The following is a 22,133-nucleotide window of genomic DNA, read 5'->3' on the forward strand; positions in this document are numbered from 1 at the left end:
GTGCGTTTATGCCTACGGTGCGCCACACATTATCAGTTATGCGGTATTATTTGCTTCAGTTTTATTTAGCTCGATGCCAGTGTTGTTTGCTTTATTTTTAATTAAGCGTTTTGATGTGTATTTTGTTTAAGTATTTGTGTAGTAAAGCAAAACATGAGCAAGAGAACTGCAGAAATACTAAAATTAGCCATCAAGAAACAAAAAATGATGGACGATGAATTTGAAAGCGAAAGTAGCGAGGGTAAGTTAGAGCAAAGTAATAATTATTTATTTTAATTAATAAGTTATGAATTTTGTAAGAATGGTTTGCTGAATTTCAATTTATAATAAGCCCTTTTTAGTAAAAAAATTAATGTTTGTTCGGAGTTATTTTTTTACTCCTGGAGTTTTATTGTTTGTATAGTGTTGATGTTGAGGTCCACAGAAGTCTCAGTGAGAGGCCTTTAGTACTTAGAAGACTTTATTAGTGAAATAAATGATACAAAAAGATTAAATTTGGAAAAACAAAAAACTGCTTAGTCGTTCTACATTATTACATCATACACGATTACGTCATAATTCTTCTCTCTTTGTTTTTAGTCATAACGTCTACCGCTAATTTAGAAACACACTTAATACTTAAGCTACGTATACAAATGCGATGCGGATTGCTACATATCAATATAGTATGTTGGTATGTAGCAACCCGCATCTATATTATAGATCACTGTTATTTAAATCTGTTCTATATCTTATTCTCCGCCTATTAATTAATTATAATTTTAAAAAACACAGGACAGTTTAAACAGTTCTATTAAATTGAATATTTTTTATTGAATATTATAATTTTCAGATCCATTTCATGATTCCGACGACAATTCTAGAGATCTGCTCTACAAACCATCATCGGAAGAAGAATCTAGTTCCGATCCAGGATATATGGAGTACTCTCCCTTGCATCAGAATAAATATTCAGATAGTAGTAAAAATAGTGACCGTGACTCGGACAGTGATGTCGAAGTAGCAGAAAACCAAAACTGTAAGAACGACAATTTAGTGGAAACTGAGCCTGGGGAAAGTCATGAACCATTTGGGCAAGTACAAGGCCATCAGAAATCTTTCGTGTTTACTGGAAAGGGAAATATTAACGAAGCTCTTAATGCACTGCTTGCCGATGGTTCACCATTTGACCTTTATTCTGTTTTTATTGATAATAAAACATAGTCTAAAACTGCGGATGAGACCAATCTTTATGCAACACAGTGCTTTACAAAAGAATCATCTGACACGTCTAAACATTCACGAAAACACTCCTGGGTTCCCACTACTAAGGAGGAAATAAAAAAGCTGTTTGGTCTATTAGGTTATATGGGTATAGTAAAAATGCCATCTATGAGAAATTACTGGAGCACTGAAAATTTCTATTACAACAAAGTTTGTTCATCTACTATGCCAAGAAATCGATTCGAACTATTACTGACTATGTAACATTTTTCAGACAATGAAGAACCCGAAAATAATACAAGTAGACTTAGCAAGATTCAACCTCTGATTAATACTTTTATTGAAAATAGCCAAGCTGCTGTTATGCCGTCTGAAACGGTCTGTGTCGATGAAAGCTTGATACCATTTAGGGGTAGAGTGATTTTACGACAATATATGCCACAAAAAGCCCATAAATATGGAATGAAAGCTTTTAAGCTCTGCTGTAATGCTGGGTATACATGGAACTTGAAGGTATATTCCGGAAAAGAGGCCGATGGACGAACGTCTGTACCTACGAAAGTGGTAATGCACCTCACTGAAAAATTGCTAAATCAAGGACGAACAGTTGTAACAGACAACTTCTATACCAGCTTAGATTTAGCAAATACGTTGCTGGAGAAAAATACTCATTTACTAGGGACGTTAAGAAAGAATAGGAAAGGGAATCCTCAGAAAGTAATCGAAAAGAAACTGAAGAAGGGTGAAATGTTAGCAGAAGAAAATGATGATGGTATAACAATTTTGAAGTGGAAAGATAAAAGAGACGTGTTAATGCTATCAATTGAACATACGGATGAAATGGTTGGTGTTATGAGAAAAGGTAAAGAGGTGCTGAAACCAAAAATGGTGATTGATTATAACTTAGGAAAAACCCCTATCGATATATCAGACCAATTTTCTAGCTATGGATCTGCCTTACGAAAAACCATTAAATGGTATAAAAAAGTGGTCATCGAAATTATTCTTGACACAGCAATTGTAAATGAGCGTTTACAATTGCTGTGTCAAGAATAATTTGTTATCAAAATGTCACGGAAAATGCAATGTCAATAACTAAATTCAGAGAGTGTATTATAAAGTCACTGCTAGTAGAAGTCGAAAATGATGCAAAAACATCAACTTCACACCTCAATAGAATGAAATCTCATTCCTTTAAAAAAATGCTAGGAAGCGCTAGAGAGGGCCGAAAATATTGCAAAGGTTGTTACAAGAAAAAATCTGAAGGATTAATTCCTAGAAGTAAAATTCGTAAAGTTACAAGGTATTGTAAGGACTGCGACAATAAACCTCGTTACTGCTTAGACTGTTTCAATGTAGCACATAACATTACCTAAATTACTTACCTAACATTACCTTACGTTTCTTTGTGTATTACACATATTACCTTTAATACTCGTTTATATAATAAAAATTAGTTTTAGTTCCAAATAAAAGTTATTTTGCTGTACACTTGTTTTCTTTTTTATATGTAAAAAAGATAATATCTAAAAATAGGTTTATATTATTTGACCATTTGTAAATCGGCAAAAACATATTCCCGTATTGGTGTCTGCTATGGCCCTGTATTAAAAATAAAAAACTTAAATATAACTAGCGGGCCACAGCAGACACAAAAGCAGACCCACTATCTAGAAAGTCCCATATATCTTTCTCAGTATGCCCACATACAGATATATATTCTGGCTGGCCAGAACAGACACAATACAGCACTATATGTATAAAGGAAACGTGCGCCTGCTTGGCACATTTGGACAGATTGTAAAACAGACACCTGTGACTGCAGTGGCCTGCCAGGTAAAATCGTGAACAGACACCGGTGTTTGCTTTGGCGCTCAATGTGTTAAAATAAATTAAAAAAATAGGAAAAGCACGTTTTTCATTTTAAGCATATATATTATCACAGATTTAACTAGCTAACGCAACTTGCTAACTAGTTAAATCTGTGATATTATACATCTATACATTTTTGAATGCATAATAGATACGGAAACAGATACAGGCTGTATTTTTTAGTCAGGTCATATTAAATCCCAAGTCCATCATGTAGTAGTACCTTAGAAGTTTTGCTATGAAGAAATGTTATTACTTTTCGATGTCTTTTAAAATGAAGTCAGAAAACATAAAGCCGCTGCCTGGTATCTGATATCTATACCTAAGCTTCGATGTCAATTTTTCTAACTTTGTGAAGGGATATTTGTCATACCAGAATTCATTCGAATACTGTGATGTCCTAAATGTTCACTAAGATAGAAATATGACTAAGATATTCAAGATTTGGCGATGGCTATTTAAGTTCACCTATGCCGATCATTTATTATCTTGGACGAAGGTTTCGGATCATTATTCTGTTAAAATATTTATTTTAAGAACAAGATAGTCAATTGGATATCAATATAAATTATAACATTATGTATTTGCATACCTTTATATGGAATTCGACCCACATGACTTACCGAAATGATTGACCGAAATCGAATAAATAGTATGTAATTAATATTATGAAACATACACTGAGTGTGTCTTGTGGTTGGTCATTAGCAGAGTTTAGGTCTGATGATATTTTTTTTAATATTTAAACTTTTCTTAAAAATTAAACTTTCCTCTGATTTTTATTTTAATTACAATAAGGATCTTTTTGAGAACCATAGGCGATTTCTTTCAATATCGAATATCTTCCTCACGCTTATTATACACGCCATTAATTTAAAACGCTTGAATGCGAATATCTATCAAAATAAGAGATTTGCAAAAATGCATTCTGGAAGAAATATTTTTTAGAAGCTTATGAGAACTAGAACTACCATATTTTTGCACCCTCCATTGTCATACCTTAAATTGAAAGTCTCATTAAGTAGTGTTCATCTACTTAAGAAATATTTTACCATCTCGTACAGGTCTAATAAAAAACATACCCCATCAAATGAAGTTAATTTTTTATGAAATTATTATGTTTTTAATTCATTAGCTGCCCATTGTTTTCTCTGAACTGTATTAAATTGCAATATGTCAAAAACGTGATAAAATGTTTATAAATATTTAAGTGTATTGTGTTATGGCTTGTGTTGTATTGTAGGATATAATAAAGGAACCGTAAACAATATATTTTGTGAATAGGTACAAATACTACCGTGGTGTCCTTGTAAAATCAAAAAAAAAATGAAAAGTTCAACCAAATTAACATTTTGTATACTATTTTTTAATCAGATATGGTTTACAGATTGGGTAAAAGTATTCTATAAGTTTTTGTTGTGTATTAAGAGTTGTTGAAGCATTTAACGAAATAAATCCCAAAAAAAAATTAAATCATACGTATGTCAGAAAATTGATTCTCAAATTTGAAGAAACAACATCAGTGGTAAATAGGAAAGAGGTTCAAAGAAGAGTACTTGATAAATATCACCTCAGGTGGAAATGTTAGGTCATTTTGCCATGTCTCTAGATTCAGTGATATAAGAAATTAGTCATGAAGCTATTGGTCAGATTCCAAAATTACATCATGTTGGTTATATTGTTATATAGCTCTTTAATTGTTAAAGAATATTTATTTTAGCAACCAATGCACGCTTTTTAATGTTTTTATCAACAAAGATAATTGCAGATGCTACAGGGATGAAAACCCGTATTATTTCAAAAAAGAACACACAATATCCGGAAAAAATAAATGTTTAGCAGGAATGTTAGGTGATACCGTTCTCTGGATATTCTTTATGAATAACAACCAAGTCTTTAAAAAATACCTTGAGAGGAGAACCAAATTTTTCAAAACAATGACAGAAGTTACGGAATACTCCTTTGTTATTGAAGTACATTAATTTTAGCGACAAATGCACATCTTTTTAATGGTTTCATCAATAGACATAACTACAGATGCTGGAATGACAAAAGTCCACTTTACTTTAGGAAAGGACACACACACACATTATTCGGAAAATATTAATATGTGGGCAACAATATTAGGTAACACTTTTTTGTGGGCATTGTTTATTAATAACAGCTTCAATGCCAATATTTATGAGGAAATGTTAGAAACCATCATTTATTGTAATTTTGTCGAAGAACTGGCAAATCAGTTGGATATGTCCATCAATTGATAGCAACAGGAATCTAGATGAAAACTTATTACATTTCCAGCAAAATGGAGCTTAATCCTAAAATTTTCTGCCTGACTGTCAATTTGTTAATCACTGTTTTCTAAATCAGTGGATTGGACAAAGAGGTTTAATAGAATGGCCGGTGAGATCTCCGGATCTAACACGCCTGACTTTTGTTCTAGGGCTACTTAAAATCTCTTGTATTTAAAACAGAATTATCTGCCTACTTCTGCTAAAAAGATCATTGGCAATGCATTGTTAAAAAAACATATCTTTGTTATGCTTTTGCTTACAACAAAATGAGATAAATTTTGAATATTACTTCAAATAAAATACAGTGTTATTGAAATATAGATTTATTACTATAGTTACCGTAATGTAGGTCGTTAAGAAATATTTTTTGGGCAAAGGTATGACAAAGAAGGCGATGTCATTTAAATTTAAACGTTGAAGGTAACCCACCCCGTGACAAAAATATGATAGTTTTAGTTCCTCCAACTATGCGAGTTATTCCAAGTCACGTTTTCCCAACACTTTGATTTTTCTAGATATCCGCATTAAAGCTTTTCAAATTGGCACCGTCTACGAGTATAACCTTCTTGATATCAAAATTCTGCATTCTTACAGTAAACATTGCTTGTTAATTTAAACTGATTAATTTTACTTGGGGCTGGCCTTAACCCAGTGAATGCACATGTTGACTGATTTTACGGCAATTATCTTTGCTTAAATAAATAATCGATTCGAATCAGTCAATTGGTTTGTTGGATTAAAAATATTTTACCCTAAAATTTATTATCTGTCTATAAAACATTAAAACGGAGATTCGTGAAAGTCTTTTTATGAACCTTGTAATAAATATTAATTTTTATTTTAAATTAATGAAATTACAACGTGCCTTTATTTGGCTAATCCTTATTAGGTATTCTATTTAGTGATATAAAGAAAGTTATAACACGAATAATAGTATGTCTGCGTGGATATTATAATAAATTCTTTGAATAGACTAGTTTATTAAACCACCAACTAAATTTAAAAAAAAAAAAATATTTTCAGAAATGATTATTTAAACGCAAAAGCTTCATAAGTGCTTTCCTAAATTAAAATTACTTTTTTAATATAATTATATGGTTCCTCGGGTTTGAAGTAAGTACTTTTCGCAGAGTGATCCGTAATGGCTGGGTCATAGATTATAAATAGATTTCTGAACGTACAGATTATTCTATATCATACTCAATATACTTATTTAATTTGAAAATATGGTGACTGCCTAATTGAATTTTTTTTTCACTTGGAATAGGGCGATTTTGGATGGTGAGAAATTTAAATTTAGTTTTCTTAATCACAGTGCAGTAAATCTGTCAAAAAAGGGCCGTTTTGATAAAAAAAATACCTCTATGCATTTTTTTGCGCAAATGTCCTTAAAAAAGCTTAACTTGAAAAATGTAGAGTCCAAACGTATCGGCTTTTTGAAAAAACTTAAAGGATTTTTGTATTTCATTTATCTTGGGAATGTTTTCAGAAAATCTTTGAGGAATATTCCTCGTTCTAGAAGAAACTGTTAAAAAAAATTAATGAAAGTCGGTGCTTTCCTTTGAATCTTCATTTTTAACGCTGGTTTTGTTAGTTTGTTGCGCGTACCACTACTATGGGGATGGATATCTTTATAATGAAATTGATATAATTTTTTAATAATTCCAACTGAGATAGCAATTTTGTAAATGATTGCCTAATGCAAAATCTTGCACCCAATTTTTTCCCGCCATTTTATTTTCGGTATTAAACCTATGAGGAATTGTGTTTACTATGTATGTATTACATAACCACTATGTATCAAGCAATGGTTCAACCTGAATTGCAAAAAGGCAGTAAACACAAAAAACGCAGCATATCGCAAATGGCGTCAACATCCTTCCATCGGAGGAATTTTTTTGCCTCCAGAAATAGCTGCAAGCAAATTATTGATGAATGCAAAGAGAGTCACAACAACAGGATCAAAAACAAACTGCTAAACTGCCTAAATGGAACAAGATCTTTCTGGTCGGTATCAAAAGCCGTTAGTCAAGGATTTGCTAAGTCGGCCTTGCCACCCCTAACAGCAGATAATCATTCTATCACGGTAACAGCAAGGGAAAAAGCCAACTTACTGGGTAAACTCTTCGCGTCCAATTCTACTCTACACTCGCAAGGCAAAACACCGCCATATTTGCCAAGGATGAATTCATCGATGGGAGAAATTTCGTTTCCCCAACGAATTATAAATAAAATTCTTAAAAGCGTAGACACCAACAAAGCTTCTGGACCCGATGGAATTCCAGTCCTAATACTAAAACGTTGTACAGACGAATTGACTCCTCCCTTATGTAGACTGTTCACGGCATCGTATAAGCAGGGCCAATTTCCAACAAGCTGGAAAACTGCTCGAGTGCAAGCTGTACCCAAAAAGGGTAAGAAGACGATGCCCTCCAATTACCGCCCGATTGCACTAGTTCCAGTAATATCGAAGATTATGGAGAAAGCAGTCAACCAACAACTGTTAAGATATCTGGAATCATCTGGACTAATCAGCGATCATCAATACGGCTTCCGAAAGCTTAGATCCACCGGCGATCTTATGCCCTACGTCACACACTTGTGGACGGAGGCCATGGAGAAGCACGGCGAGTCCCGCTCAGTCGCTCTTGACATTTCCAAGGCATTTGACAGAGTGTGGCATGAGGGACTACTAACCAAGCTCTCCTCAATCGGCATACAAAACTCATTATTGAATTGGATCAAAATTTTTTTTGAACAACGAACAATCCAAGTAGCCGTCGATGGATACCTCTCCGACAAATTTAACATTAACGCTGGAGTCACCTTTTCTTGATATATACCAACGATTTGCTAGGAACCACTGTCAATCCAATCTACAGCTTTGCGGCCGATAGCACACTTATTTCCACATTTAAGTCCGCCAAACCAACGACAGCCGAAAGTTCTCAGAATCTTAGGCAGCAACAAGTAGCTTCAACCAACAACGATATTAGAACAATCTTGGAGTGGGGCGATAACAATTTGGTCAATTTTAACGCTAAAAAAACGCAGGCTGCAGTATTTACGATGAAGACTAACCTTGGTGGCCCGGAGCTGGTTATGGCAGGGAAAACATTGCCAATGAAATCATCTTTACATCTTCTAGGAGTCGAGGTCACCAACAGTGTGTCCTGGCATGACCACGTTGCCGAGGTCGCCAGGGCGGCTTCCAAAAAACTCGGAGTGCTTTTCAAAATGAAAAAACTGTATATACCAGAACAGCTGCTGACTCTTTATAAGGCTCAAATACACCCTTCCCTCGAGTATTGCTCGCATGTCTGGAGCTCTGCACCCAAGCATAGTTTAAACCTGCTGGATTCTATACAGAAGAGAGCTATTCGTCTTATCGACAAACCAGAACTGACAAAGCGTCTGGATAGTCTGGAGCACAGGAGAAAGGTGGCTGATCTGTGTTTATTCTACCGTTATTATCACGGTAAGTGCTCCTCTGAGCTGGCAGGCCTGATTTCACCCAGGGCTGTTCCGGCAAGAAGGACGCGTCTAGCAGTTGCGGCTCATTAACATCGAGTCCACCTGCCTACCCCAGGGACGTCGCTGTATCGGGACTCATTCATCTGGAGAACATCTTCTTTATGGAACGGGCTTCCACCTCACATATTTCCCGACGCATACAACCTACAGCGATTCAAGATAAATGACCACAAATATCTTCGCGCAAGCACCACTCCAAGAGTGACATAGGACTTTCCTCTTGTGCTTGTGTTTACCATAAAAAAAAATATTTAAACGCCATTAACCTGACGTCTTTCATACGCAGACCATAAAACAGTGCATCCAAATCTTTAATATAGCCAGCTAACTCCCTTTCTGTATCTTTTGAAAATATGGGTTTGAACCTACCCAGGCTAGAAAGAACAGTGCTCTAAAATAAAAATAAAAAAACGGTTAAGAAACATAAAATTATTATTACTTTTCGCAATCTTTTTCGCTTTTTCGTAATGTGCATTCATTTACTTCAAACCATCTAGCAACTGATCTTTTACTCTCTCCTTTTGAAATACGATCTCTCCTCTCATCAAGCATTTCTTGGGTAAATTTTTACGTTCTGTTACTCCTACGTTTGTATTTACCCATCAAAAAACAAAAATTATAGAAAATAAAACCTATATCGCATAAATCCTAAAAGTTCGCATGCGTACTCTTTGGGTGCGTACTCTTCGAACTCAAGACATCTGTTGATATCTTTGAATACAATTTTACTTTTGAATACAAATTTAGGCAACGAGCAAAACTTCGATTTATGCCGGTAAGAATGGAGTGTAGACATCATTATTTATGATATTATTAAAATTTTTAACCAAAAAAAGTATTAATCCCATGTCCCTTACCTTAGGAGTCTAAAAAATGACAAATAAACACAAAAAAACTTCTGGAAGAGTTGGATAAGTCTGGAAAAATGACGACCGAGTACTCTTAGAAAACGCGTACGTGTTGTTTTGCGATCCTACCCTAGATACATCTGCCTAACATCTAACTGTTAAAACCTCTAGTTTCAAAATTTTAGAATTACTTCCGTCCCAACTGGATATTTCCAATGCAGTTATCCAATCCATAGTAGAAATTTTATATAAGATTATATTGACGAGTCTTCTTAATTGCATAAATAACAATGAAATATTTTTTTTTGATTTATCGTTAATTATCAATAATATTTTATGAAACAATTTCTTGCGATAATTTAAAATATTTTCAGCTGATCTGATTTAAACTTTTCCCATGTTAATCTTTAAAAAAGAAATCATACGCAGAATATATTACCTTTCTTTTTAATTTCATATGTTTACCCTCAAGAAGATCTTTTTACTGTTGTTTGATTTTATTTATTAACAAATATAACTAAAAAAGAAATAATGAATTTCCTCTAATATTAAGCCTCTCTTAATGATTCATTAATATGTCTTATGATCAAAAGCCTTTTCTCTGTTTCTATTTATTAAGGTCCAAATAATTTTGTTCATATTATATTAGGTTGTTTGATAAATTTTATTGCTCTCGTTTTGAGAGCTTAAAATTAATGTCACTCCTCAATAATTTATCATATTTTTTACAATTCCATTGTTTTAAGATTTTTTAAAATTGACGTCATATTGAGATTTTCATACTTTTACATGAATTTGCTATACTCACCAAGTTCAAGTTATTACTGATAAATTATCATCATCAAATTGAATCAATTATGGCCAGGTTTTACAACCATAATCGTAATTTTATTTGTTTGCTGTGGACTGCAATATTGAATAAGCCTGCATGACCTTACCTGGTACTTGATATATGCCTGTTCTTAAATATAATTTATTATGCTTTAGTAGCCATCTTTGCTGTAAATCAATCATCTAGTCTTAGAAAAATTAATTAAATCTTGTAAGATTATACTATACTGCAACATATAATTTTAATGTAAATTACTTTCTAAGCAAAGAACATTGTTAACATTATATTTTAAAAGTTAGTCTTCCTAAAATTATATCTGTGTTTGTATTTTTTAGGAAAATGGGAGCTTGACGCAAAAGCTCAGAGACAAATGTTTCTTCAAAACCCTATAATATTCGATATAAGATCAAAACAATCTTCTCATAATTTAAGCACTTTCCTATCACGTATCAGTTTAAATGATAATGCCTAACCCAGCATGTATATACATATAATGATATCCCAACAGGTGTTCAACATATCTTGCATAATGCATTAAACACCCAAATTGACTAATTTGAATAATATTTGTTCGTTGCTGTTATTTGTCTCGTGCTGCGTAGGATAATCGAAGTTATAATTTGATAGCAATTTAGAACTAGTGTGGCAAGCATGTGGGCAAATTATTTCATTAACGAGAAATACATATTTTTTCCAAGTCTTTGGTCTGCGATATAAAGTTGAATTATGTTGATTTATAGGTCAAATTGTGTATTTGCTGGAGGCGAAACGGTTTTTATTGATATATTGGCGGAGGCGCGAACTGGCTAACTCGCCATGATATGCCTATTAATATTAATTTTTTTCTCTTTTTCAGGCTAAGATCATTTAAGCAAAATGACAGAAGTGGCAAGTTTAATGCCAAACAATCATCGCTTAACAACCGTCAAACATTACGATGCAGAGCCTTCTCCGGGATTAGAACTTGTAAGTAGAACATTTTGAAAAAATTAAATTTAGAATAAGTTGATTATTTTCAAAACTTGGAAAATTTGGCAATCGACGAGAATGTAATGTAGGTATGTATTTGTTTAGGCTGTAACGTGCTGGAAAGGTGACTGAAAAAACATTTTTCAGAGTTATTAATTACCTCTCGGCGCACACAACGTCCTATAACATAGTTACCCTTAAAAACCCTCTGAATCGATTTTATAAATTAAGTAGTCCAAACTACCTTAAAAACAATTTCAATTGAATTAAAGGCATTAAAAAAAATTATAATTATTCTAGAAAGCTAAGTTAATCGAGTCATTGATAATTATAATATTAACGCTATACCACAAAGTGATAGATGCGATTAAATATTTTAAATTTTTATACTATATCCAATCATTGTCTCAAGCATTACAAAGAAATATAAGGGAAAAAAATCAACATTATCATTACTAAGTTTTTTAAATTTTATAGGAAGGATCGCAGATCTCGAGGAGTAGGCATATACATAAGAGACGATCTTTCAGCGGTACCAATTGATACTGTATCTGTACCTGTAGAAAGCTTTGAGCAATTTTGGGTGATGGTCGAGTGGGAGGGATAAATGTTGCTATTGGTAATTTTTACCATCCGCCTAAGACTAATTTATTAGATGGGATCACGGCATTTGAACGGACTATTGCTGCAGTTATTCCTCTGTGTGATGAGTTAGTGTGTATGGGTGATATGAACGTCGATTTTTTGGCTTGTACTAGTACTCTTGATATCTTTTGTAATTCCTTTTCTCTCTCGCAAGTCGTAAAAGATCCAACGCGACTCTCTAAAACTAATTGACCTAATTGTACTTTGCTGGATTATTTTATTCTGTCTAATGTTAATATGATTGACGGTGACATCAAACATCATGATATGCATTACCAACAGACCACCAGCTTATATCGTGTGAACTCTTATGTAGAATACCTAGCAGGAAGCCTAAATTTGTTGTATTTAGGAGTTTTAAATATTTTGATTTTGAGGCGTTTAACTCTGACTTGATAAACACTGGCTGGGGACAGATTTTTGATCTTGCTTGTATAAATGAAAAAGCACAGTTTATGACAGATAAAATATTGGCGTTATTTAATTGCCACGCACCTATTCAAAAGGTATGTGTGACAAAACCAAAGGCACCATGGTTTACGGATGTATTAAAAATTATGAAAAGGGAGCGACATAAAACATTATCTAAATATAAGCGAACAAAAAAACTAGAGGATTGGCAAGCTTATAAAGAAATCAGGAACTATTTTACAAATGCTGTTCGAAAAGAGAAAAAGGCCTATTTACAATTTGTAGCGCGAAATTATAGTAGTAAAGATACATGGAAAGCTATAGATAATCTTAATATTTATGGTAAACAAAAACACAATATAACAATACCAAATCATTTAAGGAATCCCGAAGATATAAGCAATTTTTTTATAGAATCAGTTGATGCTTTAGCGATAGATATCACTGACGTTGGTATAAATAAATATAAACAGATACATCCAACAAGCAGTTTTCAGTTTACACAGGTGTTTAGAAATTGATGTATTAAATGCAATTTTTACTATTAAATCAAATGCCTGTAGGTCGGATAGTATAACGATCCAAATGATTAAACTTTGCTGCCCGGTTATAGTCCCTTTTCTTACACATCTTTTTAATGAATGCCTTCTGTGTGGCCAATTCCCTGATCTGTGGAAATCATCTGTGGTTCTTCCTTTGCTCTAAAATAATAAACTAGTAACGTTTCCTGACTTACGACCTATAAGTTTGTTATGTGTGTGCTCTAAGATCCTGGAAAAACTAATTTACGCCCAAGTGATTACTTATCTAAAGCGCTACTCTCTCCTTAGCCCTAATCAATCAGGCTTTCGTAAAGGCTATAGTACAACATCTATTTTATTGCGCGTCCTAGACGACATATATGAAGCAGCTGATAAGGGTAATACTACAGCACTGGTTCTGCTTGATTACAGCAAGGCTTTTGACACGATAGATCACAAGCTTCTGTGCGCTAAGTTGAGTTTTTTGGGATTTTCTCTTTTGCCCATTCGTTTTTTTGAGAGCTGCCTATTAGTCAGAACTCAGTCAGTGCGTTTTGAGGATGGGAAATCATCTTTGAGGTCTTTGACTAAAGGCGTGCCACAGGGATCGATTTTGGGACCCTTGTTGTTTGTTATTTATACGTGTGACGTGGATTCTATTGTCAATAATTGTATAATTCAACGATACGCGGATGGCACCCAAATATATACCAGGTTTTCTAAAACAAATGCGGACGGAGCTGTTCTTCGATTGAATGAGGGTTTAGAGTCAGTAGCTGAATATTCAGTCGTAATATACATTGGTCCTGATCATGCGTGGGCAACGAATAATTTGGCTATTCATATATCCCAAACTCCAATCCCGATTGTGAGAGAATGTAAAAATCTCGGCATCATAATTGATTCTAAGTTACGATTTCGCAGCCAATTGGCAAGGGTTCTTCAAAGGTCGTATGTCATTGCGGAATCTGTACAAAAGTAAAGATATACTCGAACTGCAGTTGAGAAAGGTTTTATGCGAAACATTGGTTCTCTCTCATACTGTTTATTGTAATTTTGTGTATGGCCCAGCCCTGGATGTAACATCAAAAAAAAGATTACAACGCTTGCAGAATTCATGTATACGTTTTATTTACAATTTAAGGGCCCGTGATCACGTCAGATACAAGTTACCTGCACTGAAGTGGTTAAATATGCAGGATCGAGAGACGGTACACTTCGCATGCTTTCTTGATAGAGTCATCTCTAGTGGAGAGCCTGAGTATCTTAGAGATCGTTTAACTTTTAGATTCTCCACTCATGATCGTATCACACATCAAAATACCCTTTTAAATATACCAAAGCATCGCACAGCTATGTTTCGACATAGCTTTTTGTTTCTTGCTTCAAAAGTATATAACAGTTTGTTGCATAATAAACCTCAAAATTGTAGTTTGTCAAGTTTTAAGAAAAACATAAAAGGGTTTGAGTAAATATAGTTCTATACCAGGGTTGTGAACTTTTAAATATATTTGGATTGAATTTTGTAAATTTCTCATTATCATAAGTATTGTTACTAATTAGGACGGTTTATACCATGTAATTTTTAATATCTTGTATTGCTGATTTCTGCATGCTCGGTTAAGCAAACAGCTTTGGCTGCCCTTCGCCGAGTTTAATAAAAAGTCGTTTATTATTAGTACACTATTTTTTAAAATCAAAGATGCATCGCCTCCAAGTTTGAACTTAAATTTGGTCAATAAAATTCCCTGTTTTTTAACTAAGCAATATTTAAAGATTCGATTGTACCAACACAAATATGGTTGTAGAGCGATAAATATTAATAAAAAAACAGCACTAGCACAGCGTAATTTCTCTGCGGGGTATAAATAATATGATCTTCAGACTGTTACCAACATAGAAAAAGAAAAGCAGTACCTAAAAAGAAATATTAGTGAAATGATTTAAATTTATTTAAAAATGTGTCAAAGCGAAGTCAAATTTGAATAAATCTGGATTCTTATTTGTCTATATTAAAACCAAGAAATTAACTAGATGTGCATTATATGTATGCTCATATTGATATATACATGAAAAATATATATAACAAAAAGATAGATAAAAGGTAGAGTTACTATTAACAACAATATAAACTACAAAAATAAATGTTTGTATATTTTTAACGATAATTTATGATATTATACTAGGGTGGGTCAATACGTCTTTAGAAAACAATTTAATATTATTAGGTTTATTTATCTTATAAAATGGTCAGAAACTTATAATAAAAAAGTGATAATACAAAGAACAACAGATAAAGAACTAATTGTAAAAAAAAAATCATCTTGTTAGTGGTAAAAAAACCACTTAAAATATGAAGCGTATAAAAGCAAAACCAGACATTTGACATTTTCCAAAAAAAAATAGTTAAAGATGGATATATGGAAAAGTTGTTGACAATATGATTTTGTCACCATCAGGTGCATAAGAAAACATTTTAAAGCCTATTCATGATTTAAATCTAGCATTAGATGCAAAAGCAGACATTTGCTTTTTAGCCAATCAAAGCGTGACTTTGTCTAGTCACGTGAAGCTGCAAGCAGCGAGGTGCCATTATTTTTCTAAATTAATCAGTTTGAGGTAAAACGTGGTACGACAAAGAGTATAATAAAATAATTTTATAAGATTTTTCAAGCGAAAAAAAATTATTTAGTAAAAAATGTACATGATGACATGGATAGTGACATTACTATTGAGCCTAGTCCAGCAGGCAAGGGTCGAAAAAGACTGATTAATAAGTAGAAATGGAAAAGAGAAAAAGCCAAAATAGAAAGGTATGTTTACTTAAGAATTTTTTATTAGTGCATTCTATAGCGACAATTTTCGTTTTTAGATATTCACGAAAGCGCCTTTCTGCATTTCCCACGTGTGGTCATAAAACAAAAAAGCTTCAAAGTTTGTCGCTTACTATGACCGAAATAAGAAAATTTAATGAAAAGTTTTATCATTAGGCATCCAAATCATATCAAGATCTGTTTATATTAAAACACTGCGTAACAAATAAACCAAAAAGACCTGGTACCAAAATTAAAGAAAATGTTCGAAACAAACCAAAGACAGTCAATGTGCAGTTCAAAATTATCACTCCAAAAGGACAAATTTCTGTTTGTAAAAAGACATTTGTGGCTATACTGGGTGTTGGTAAAAATCGAATTGAAAGAATACTGAAACAATATCACGAGACAGGTGTTTTGCCAGTTGAAAGAAGGGGAGGAGACCGTGTTTCAAACAAATCAGCCCATAAAAAACAGGCCGTACAGCATTTTATTAAATCCATAACTTGTTGTGAGACTCATTACGCGAGAAATAAAACAGTTATTAGAAGATACTTACCTTGTGAACTGAACATAGTGAAATTGTGGAAGATGTATAATTCAAAAGTGCACGAACAGTTAAAAGTCAAACAGTGTTTTTTCAGACATATTTTTGTACGAAAGTACAACATTGGCTTTGGATCACCAAAAGTTGATGTTTGTTCCAAATGTCTACAATTTTCGGAGAAAATAAAACAAATCACCGATCCACACGAAAAGGTAAAGGCAATAACAGAACAGCGGGTACACAAACTATGCAGCAAAGCATTTTATGACTTGCTAAGAGATACAAATCCCAGAATTGCAATATTTTCGTTTGACTGGCAAAAAAATGTACCGCTGCCGAAAATTCCAGACCAAGCTTGTTATTTTAGTATGCAGATAAACCTCTATAATTTTACTGTAGTAAGTGGACATTCAAAGTCCAGTCTTAACCCTCAATAGTAAAATCATTCATATGGACAGAGAACGATCGTCAAAGAAGCTCCAGTGAGATAGTTTCCGCCGTTTTTAACACTCTTAAGCATTTCAGTTTTAATCAAGAGATCGAGCATGTACGTTTAGTAGCCGATGGTTGTGGGGGGCAAAATAAGAATACCACAATGGTTGGGATGATTTAATACTGGCTGCAATGCTGTTCTCCCCCCAATGTGAAATGTGTAGAACTTATATTTTCCATTGTTGGTCATTCTTTTCTCCCCCCTGACCGAGTATTTGCTCAAATTGAAAGAAAGGTGAAAAAATGTTCCACTATTATTGATCCAGAAACCTACATCAATATTATAAAAGAATATTCCACAGTGTTAAAGATGGGAGATGATTACTCAGTTTTTGACTGGAAGACTGAAGTACAAAAAGTGGTTAAAACTCCTGCAAACTGGCATTTTCGGTTTCAACCATCGAAAAGACTAATATTTTTAAAAAACAGTAATGGGTTAGTTTTGGTGAAAGGTGAACCAGTTTATAAAAGTAATATTTCTGATGCCAAGAGCCTTTGTAAAAGGGGAAAGAAAATCTCTCAAATTAATTTGCAATAATTAAGGGTAGGCACAAGCTTCAAACCTGATAAAATCAAAAGCATATCTGCTTTATTTCTATGCGGAAGATTGGGCGACTGACGAACACCTTTATTTTTTTAAACAGGCATTTGATTTTGAAAACCCTCATGATGTAGATCATCTAGAGGACCCTGAAGGGGAGATTATCTCTGATGAGGATGAAGATTTAAGAATTTAATTTTTGTTATTTTGTATAATAAAAGCATTACCTTTAAAGTTCGTGTTGGTATTATTGCAAAGGCTTACTATTTTTTGACACCATAGAATTTTTTTTTATTATAAATTTTATAATAATAAAGAAACTTTTTTTTTAAATTTTATTCTCTAGTCTCATTAAGAAAATAATCACAACAGTTATAAAAAATAAGATACAAAAAGAGATGTTTGCTGGTCTAAGGTGCAAAACCAGACATATCCAATATTTTATTAAGATATCTTTTTACTGATCAGCTATATTTTTATAAGTGATATCAAAATTTCAAATATTTTATTCAAAACCGGAAGTTAATTAGGTAAAAATTATGATTTTGGCAGGTTTTTCTCGTTTTACTCAAAATGGCTTATATGTCAAATGCCTGGTTTCGCTTTTATACGCTTCAAATAAAAAACACAATATCTTACAATACAAAAGAAATCGGTCATAATCCAGAATCATGTTAAAATTGAATATAAGAAATTCCTTATTTCTTTTTTTACTTTTAGTTTTTACAGCTTTTAATAGTTATTAACATCAATTTATTATTTAGTCTGTGTTTTATTTTATTAGGTAACGAAGATTTAAGTTTTAGGGTAGGTTCTTTGTTTTTGCTAAAATGACATTTTGTATCCAATATTATACCCAATTGTCTAATTTTATTGATTAATTTTATATATACTGTGTTATCGTGAATATTAAAATCTAATTTAAAAAAATCAGAGAAAGAATCTGTGTAGCAACCAAATGGTATGATGAGTTACTTATTATATTGAGTATTACGTCACTTATAGCAAAAATCAATTTAGAAATTTTTATCTCACACGCTCAACAATTGAAAAGAAGAAGAAAATAGACTTATTCACGTATTTAAAAGAAATATGAACTTAAATCTGTAACGATACCGTTCGATATACTCACTTTAATTTAAGTTCAATAAGTTTTAAATACAATAATTTACTTGAGGTATAATAGATTTTTTATATACCTAGGAGCTGAGGTTCAATCTATTAATCTCTGAGCTCGTTTCTTCTTTTCAATATCCTACCTAACTTTGTTATGAATATTACAATTAAAAAACGATAAAAAACAACAAGAAGACCTACTTTTTTTAAAAATACCTAATTTGAACCAACGTTTCGGTAGTTATATCTACTACCGTTATCAAGGTAATTAAATTAGTAATCAGATTTTACTCAAATGGTATGAGTAATGTTGGTAGTGTCCATCGTATAATTAAAAGTATTTTTGTGTCAAAGAATTGAAATACTCTCGTTAAGTGTGATGGTGACTTTTCTTTTAAATCGCTCTTTTAAATATGTATTGCTTTTATAAATAAAAGCCGACTCATCAGCAAAATAAATAATTTAATCCGTGTGAATCTGTAGTTGTCGATATTTGTGATAATTTTCTCAGAGCCATTGACAGTAATAACTATGTTTTAGCCGTATTTTTAGATTTTAAAAGAGCTTTCGAGACTATTGATAGGAATATTTTAATTCAAAAATTAAAAATATTAGGAATTAAGGGTACAGTCTTAAACTGGTTTAAATCTTATTTATGAAACAAAGTCCAACGTGTTAAATATGGTAGTTGTCTGTCTGGTGTTCTTGATGTTCTGTTTGGTGTACCGTAAGGCACAGTGTTAGCTCCATTATTGTTTACACTATATATTAATGATATTAAAAGTATTCAAAAATGTAAAATCGTATTATTTGCAAATGATACCATGATTTACACAGCTGGTCAAAATCTTAATGAACTAATATAAATTGGCTTGGCTGGCTCTACGACAATAAAGTAGGTTTAAATACCATTAAATCAAAATTCTGTGTGTTTAACAGAAAATCAAGATTAAGCCGGGTAGACATTGACGCTATGGACATTATTCTAGATGAAGAAAAAATTATTTTTGAAAAGGAAATAAAATACTTAGGGACTATTTTGGACGCGAGCCTAAACTTTCATGCGAATGCTAATTACATCATGAGGAAGTTTTTAAGTTGAAAATTGGATTTATAGCACGCATAGGAAGAAATCTATCAATGCACACAACACTAATTCTTTATAATGTCATTGCCTCACCCTACCTGCAATTCTGTTCCACATTATTATTTAATTTACCCTAATATATAATAAACCAGTTTGAAATAATATAAAATAGAGCTTCATGGTACAAAAATTAACGTCCCTCCAATAGATGTAGAAGTGAAGTATAGCGGGTTAAGGACAGAAATCAAACCTCAAGATTTGAAATTAGCCGACGTTTCGACGTTTATTTACGTCTTTTTCAAGGCTGAAAAAGATACAATTGGTACAAAATGGTGAAAGCAATAGTTATTATACAAGTTAAGAAACCACCCAAACAAAAACACAAATAAACGGAGACTAAAGCATAAAAGTTAAAATTAAGACGACTTACCAAATTTACATTAGAGGTTTACGTAACAACTAAAACCTAGTGACATCTCCAAATGATTGAGAGATCCTTTTTAGGATCTCTCAATCATTTCGTAAACAGAAATGATTTTTAGAAGATGATTGATACTATTCCATAATTCGTCTGACTGGTTAGGATTTTTGTCTATCTTTGGGCAATTTGTATGATTTTATTAATAATATTATTTCTATGTATTCATATTTATATATATATTTTTTTTAATCTTTGCACCAGATCTGGTAGTTCTATTAATTTTCCAATTGTAGCCAGTCATGCATATTCTTGGTGAGACAGATTGATATTAACATAGGGATAAGTTCCATTTATTGTCTTATTTACCAGCGCGAATAATAACGAACAATCTGTTCAGTGAACATCTGTTCATTGTTCACATTATTTACAAGTGTACACAAGTTTTAGCTTTAAAATATAGGACAAAGGTATAATGAAGCTCTTAAGAGAAACTGTTTAGCAGTAACAAACTTCATAATGCCTTACGTCCTAAATATTAAAAAAATATCAAACACTCAAAAAAAAACCTGAAAAGCATCAACATACAGGGTGATCATTTGAAAACTTCCCACCACGGATTTATCGAAAACCACGGTTTAAAAAAACGCGGAAATACGTCAAAAGGTTTGTCAAGGGGGACAACTTTCTGACCTAAAATTTCTTCACCCCCTTTCACCCTCTGCCCCCCAGAGTCATCCCCTTAAAAATTTAAATGGCAAGGGGTATCGAGTAATAGCTTGTTTAAAAAGTCGTACGAAGTCTTTTATTTTGACGTTTGATTTATTTAAATCGGTCGATTCGTTTTCGAGAACATTAGAAAAATCTTTGTTTATCTTAATTTGTTCAGATAGAAAACAAAAACATTAAAATATCAGTTTTTATTTCAATAAGTGTACAAAATGTTGCCCGTTTTTGGCCAAACGATGATATAGGGGATGTTCAAATTCCTGACGGACATTTTCAAAAACATGTGGGATATCATGGCAGCTGTCAATGATGCGTTGACGAAGTTCATCCAAACTTTCAGGTTGGGGGGAAAAACAATAGATTTCAAATGACCCCGTAGAAAAAAGTCTAACGGCGTTATATCAGGAGATCTAGCAAGCCATTCTATAGGCCCGTTTCGCCCTATCCATTTTTCTGAAAAAAGATTTTTCTAATTTTCTCGAAAACAAATCGACCGATTTAAAAAAATGAAACGTCAAAATAAAAGACTTCGTACGACCTTTTATACAAGCTATTACTCGAACCGAACATTACTCGTGAAAGGGGGTGAAGTAATTTTAGCTTAGAAAGTTATCCCCCTTGACAAACCCTTTGAGGTATTTCCGCGTTTTTTTTTAAACAGTGGTTTTCGATAAATCCGTGGTGGGAAGTTTTTAAATGAACACCCTGTAAATATTTAGAAAAATTATGAAGCTACTAAATTCCGACCAATAATCTTGATTTGACTTATTAAACATTGCAGAGATAATTTGAGGATTGTACACTTAAAAACGTCAGTTGAGTTGGGTTAAACCAGGAATAGACCTATGTCCAAGTAGTCCTTGCATTCCAAATTGCTTTTAATTGCCTCCAGGGTTATTCGCGTGCATTTCCAAGGGGCTAGATGCGTTCCAAACGAGCCTTAGAAGAAACCACTCGGCTCCCAAGTAACATTTTCTCAAGCAGTTGGTTTTTAAAGTTGCCTTTTAGCCGCACCGAGGTTCTGCAATAGTCATTGACTTGCTTGATGGAACTATTTAGGTTAAATTTTGTGCTAATAGGAACTAGGAACCTTAGGTAAATTAAAAATCTAATTAGTTCTAGTCAAGTGTCAACAATAACGTTGTTATGGCCATAAACGAGGGTTTGATGCCCTTGATGGTTTTGAGATAATAAGGTTTTGGAGAAGTTATATTTCAGCATTAATTTGGCAATCAATATTCCAATATAGAACGATTTTAGC

At 32.9% G+C, this 22,133-nt stretch overlaps 1 protein-coding gene and 1 pseudogene across 1 annotated transcript in view; both read left to right on the plus strand.

The window, feature by feature from the left end:
- LOC126745280 (serine/arginine repetitive matrix protein 1) overlaps nucleotides 1–22,133 on the plus strand; it is a 233,240-nt gene that overhangs the window by 29,396 nt on the left and 181,711 nt on the right. The window contains exon 2 of the mRNA XM_050453046.1: nucleotides 11,440–11,549. Within this exon, the coding sequence (XP_050309003.1) occupies nucleotides 11,460–11,549 (90 nt within the window). The 5' untranslated portion in view covers nucleotides 11,440–11,459. The remainder of the gene's footprint in view (nucleotides 1–11,439; nucleotides 11,550–22,133) is intronic.
- LOC126745281 (uncharacterized) lies at nucleotides 15,471–17,773 on the plus strand (annotated as a pseudogene).

This window comes from Anthonomus grandis, chromosome 15, assembly GCF_022605725.1.
Source record: "Anthonomus grandis grandis chromosome 15, icAntGran1.3, whole genome shotgun sequence".
Lineage (NCBI taxonomy): Eukaryota > Metazoa > Arthropoda > Insecta > Coleoptera > Curculionidae > Anthonomus > Anthonomus grandis.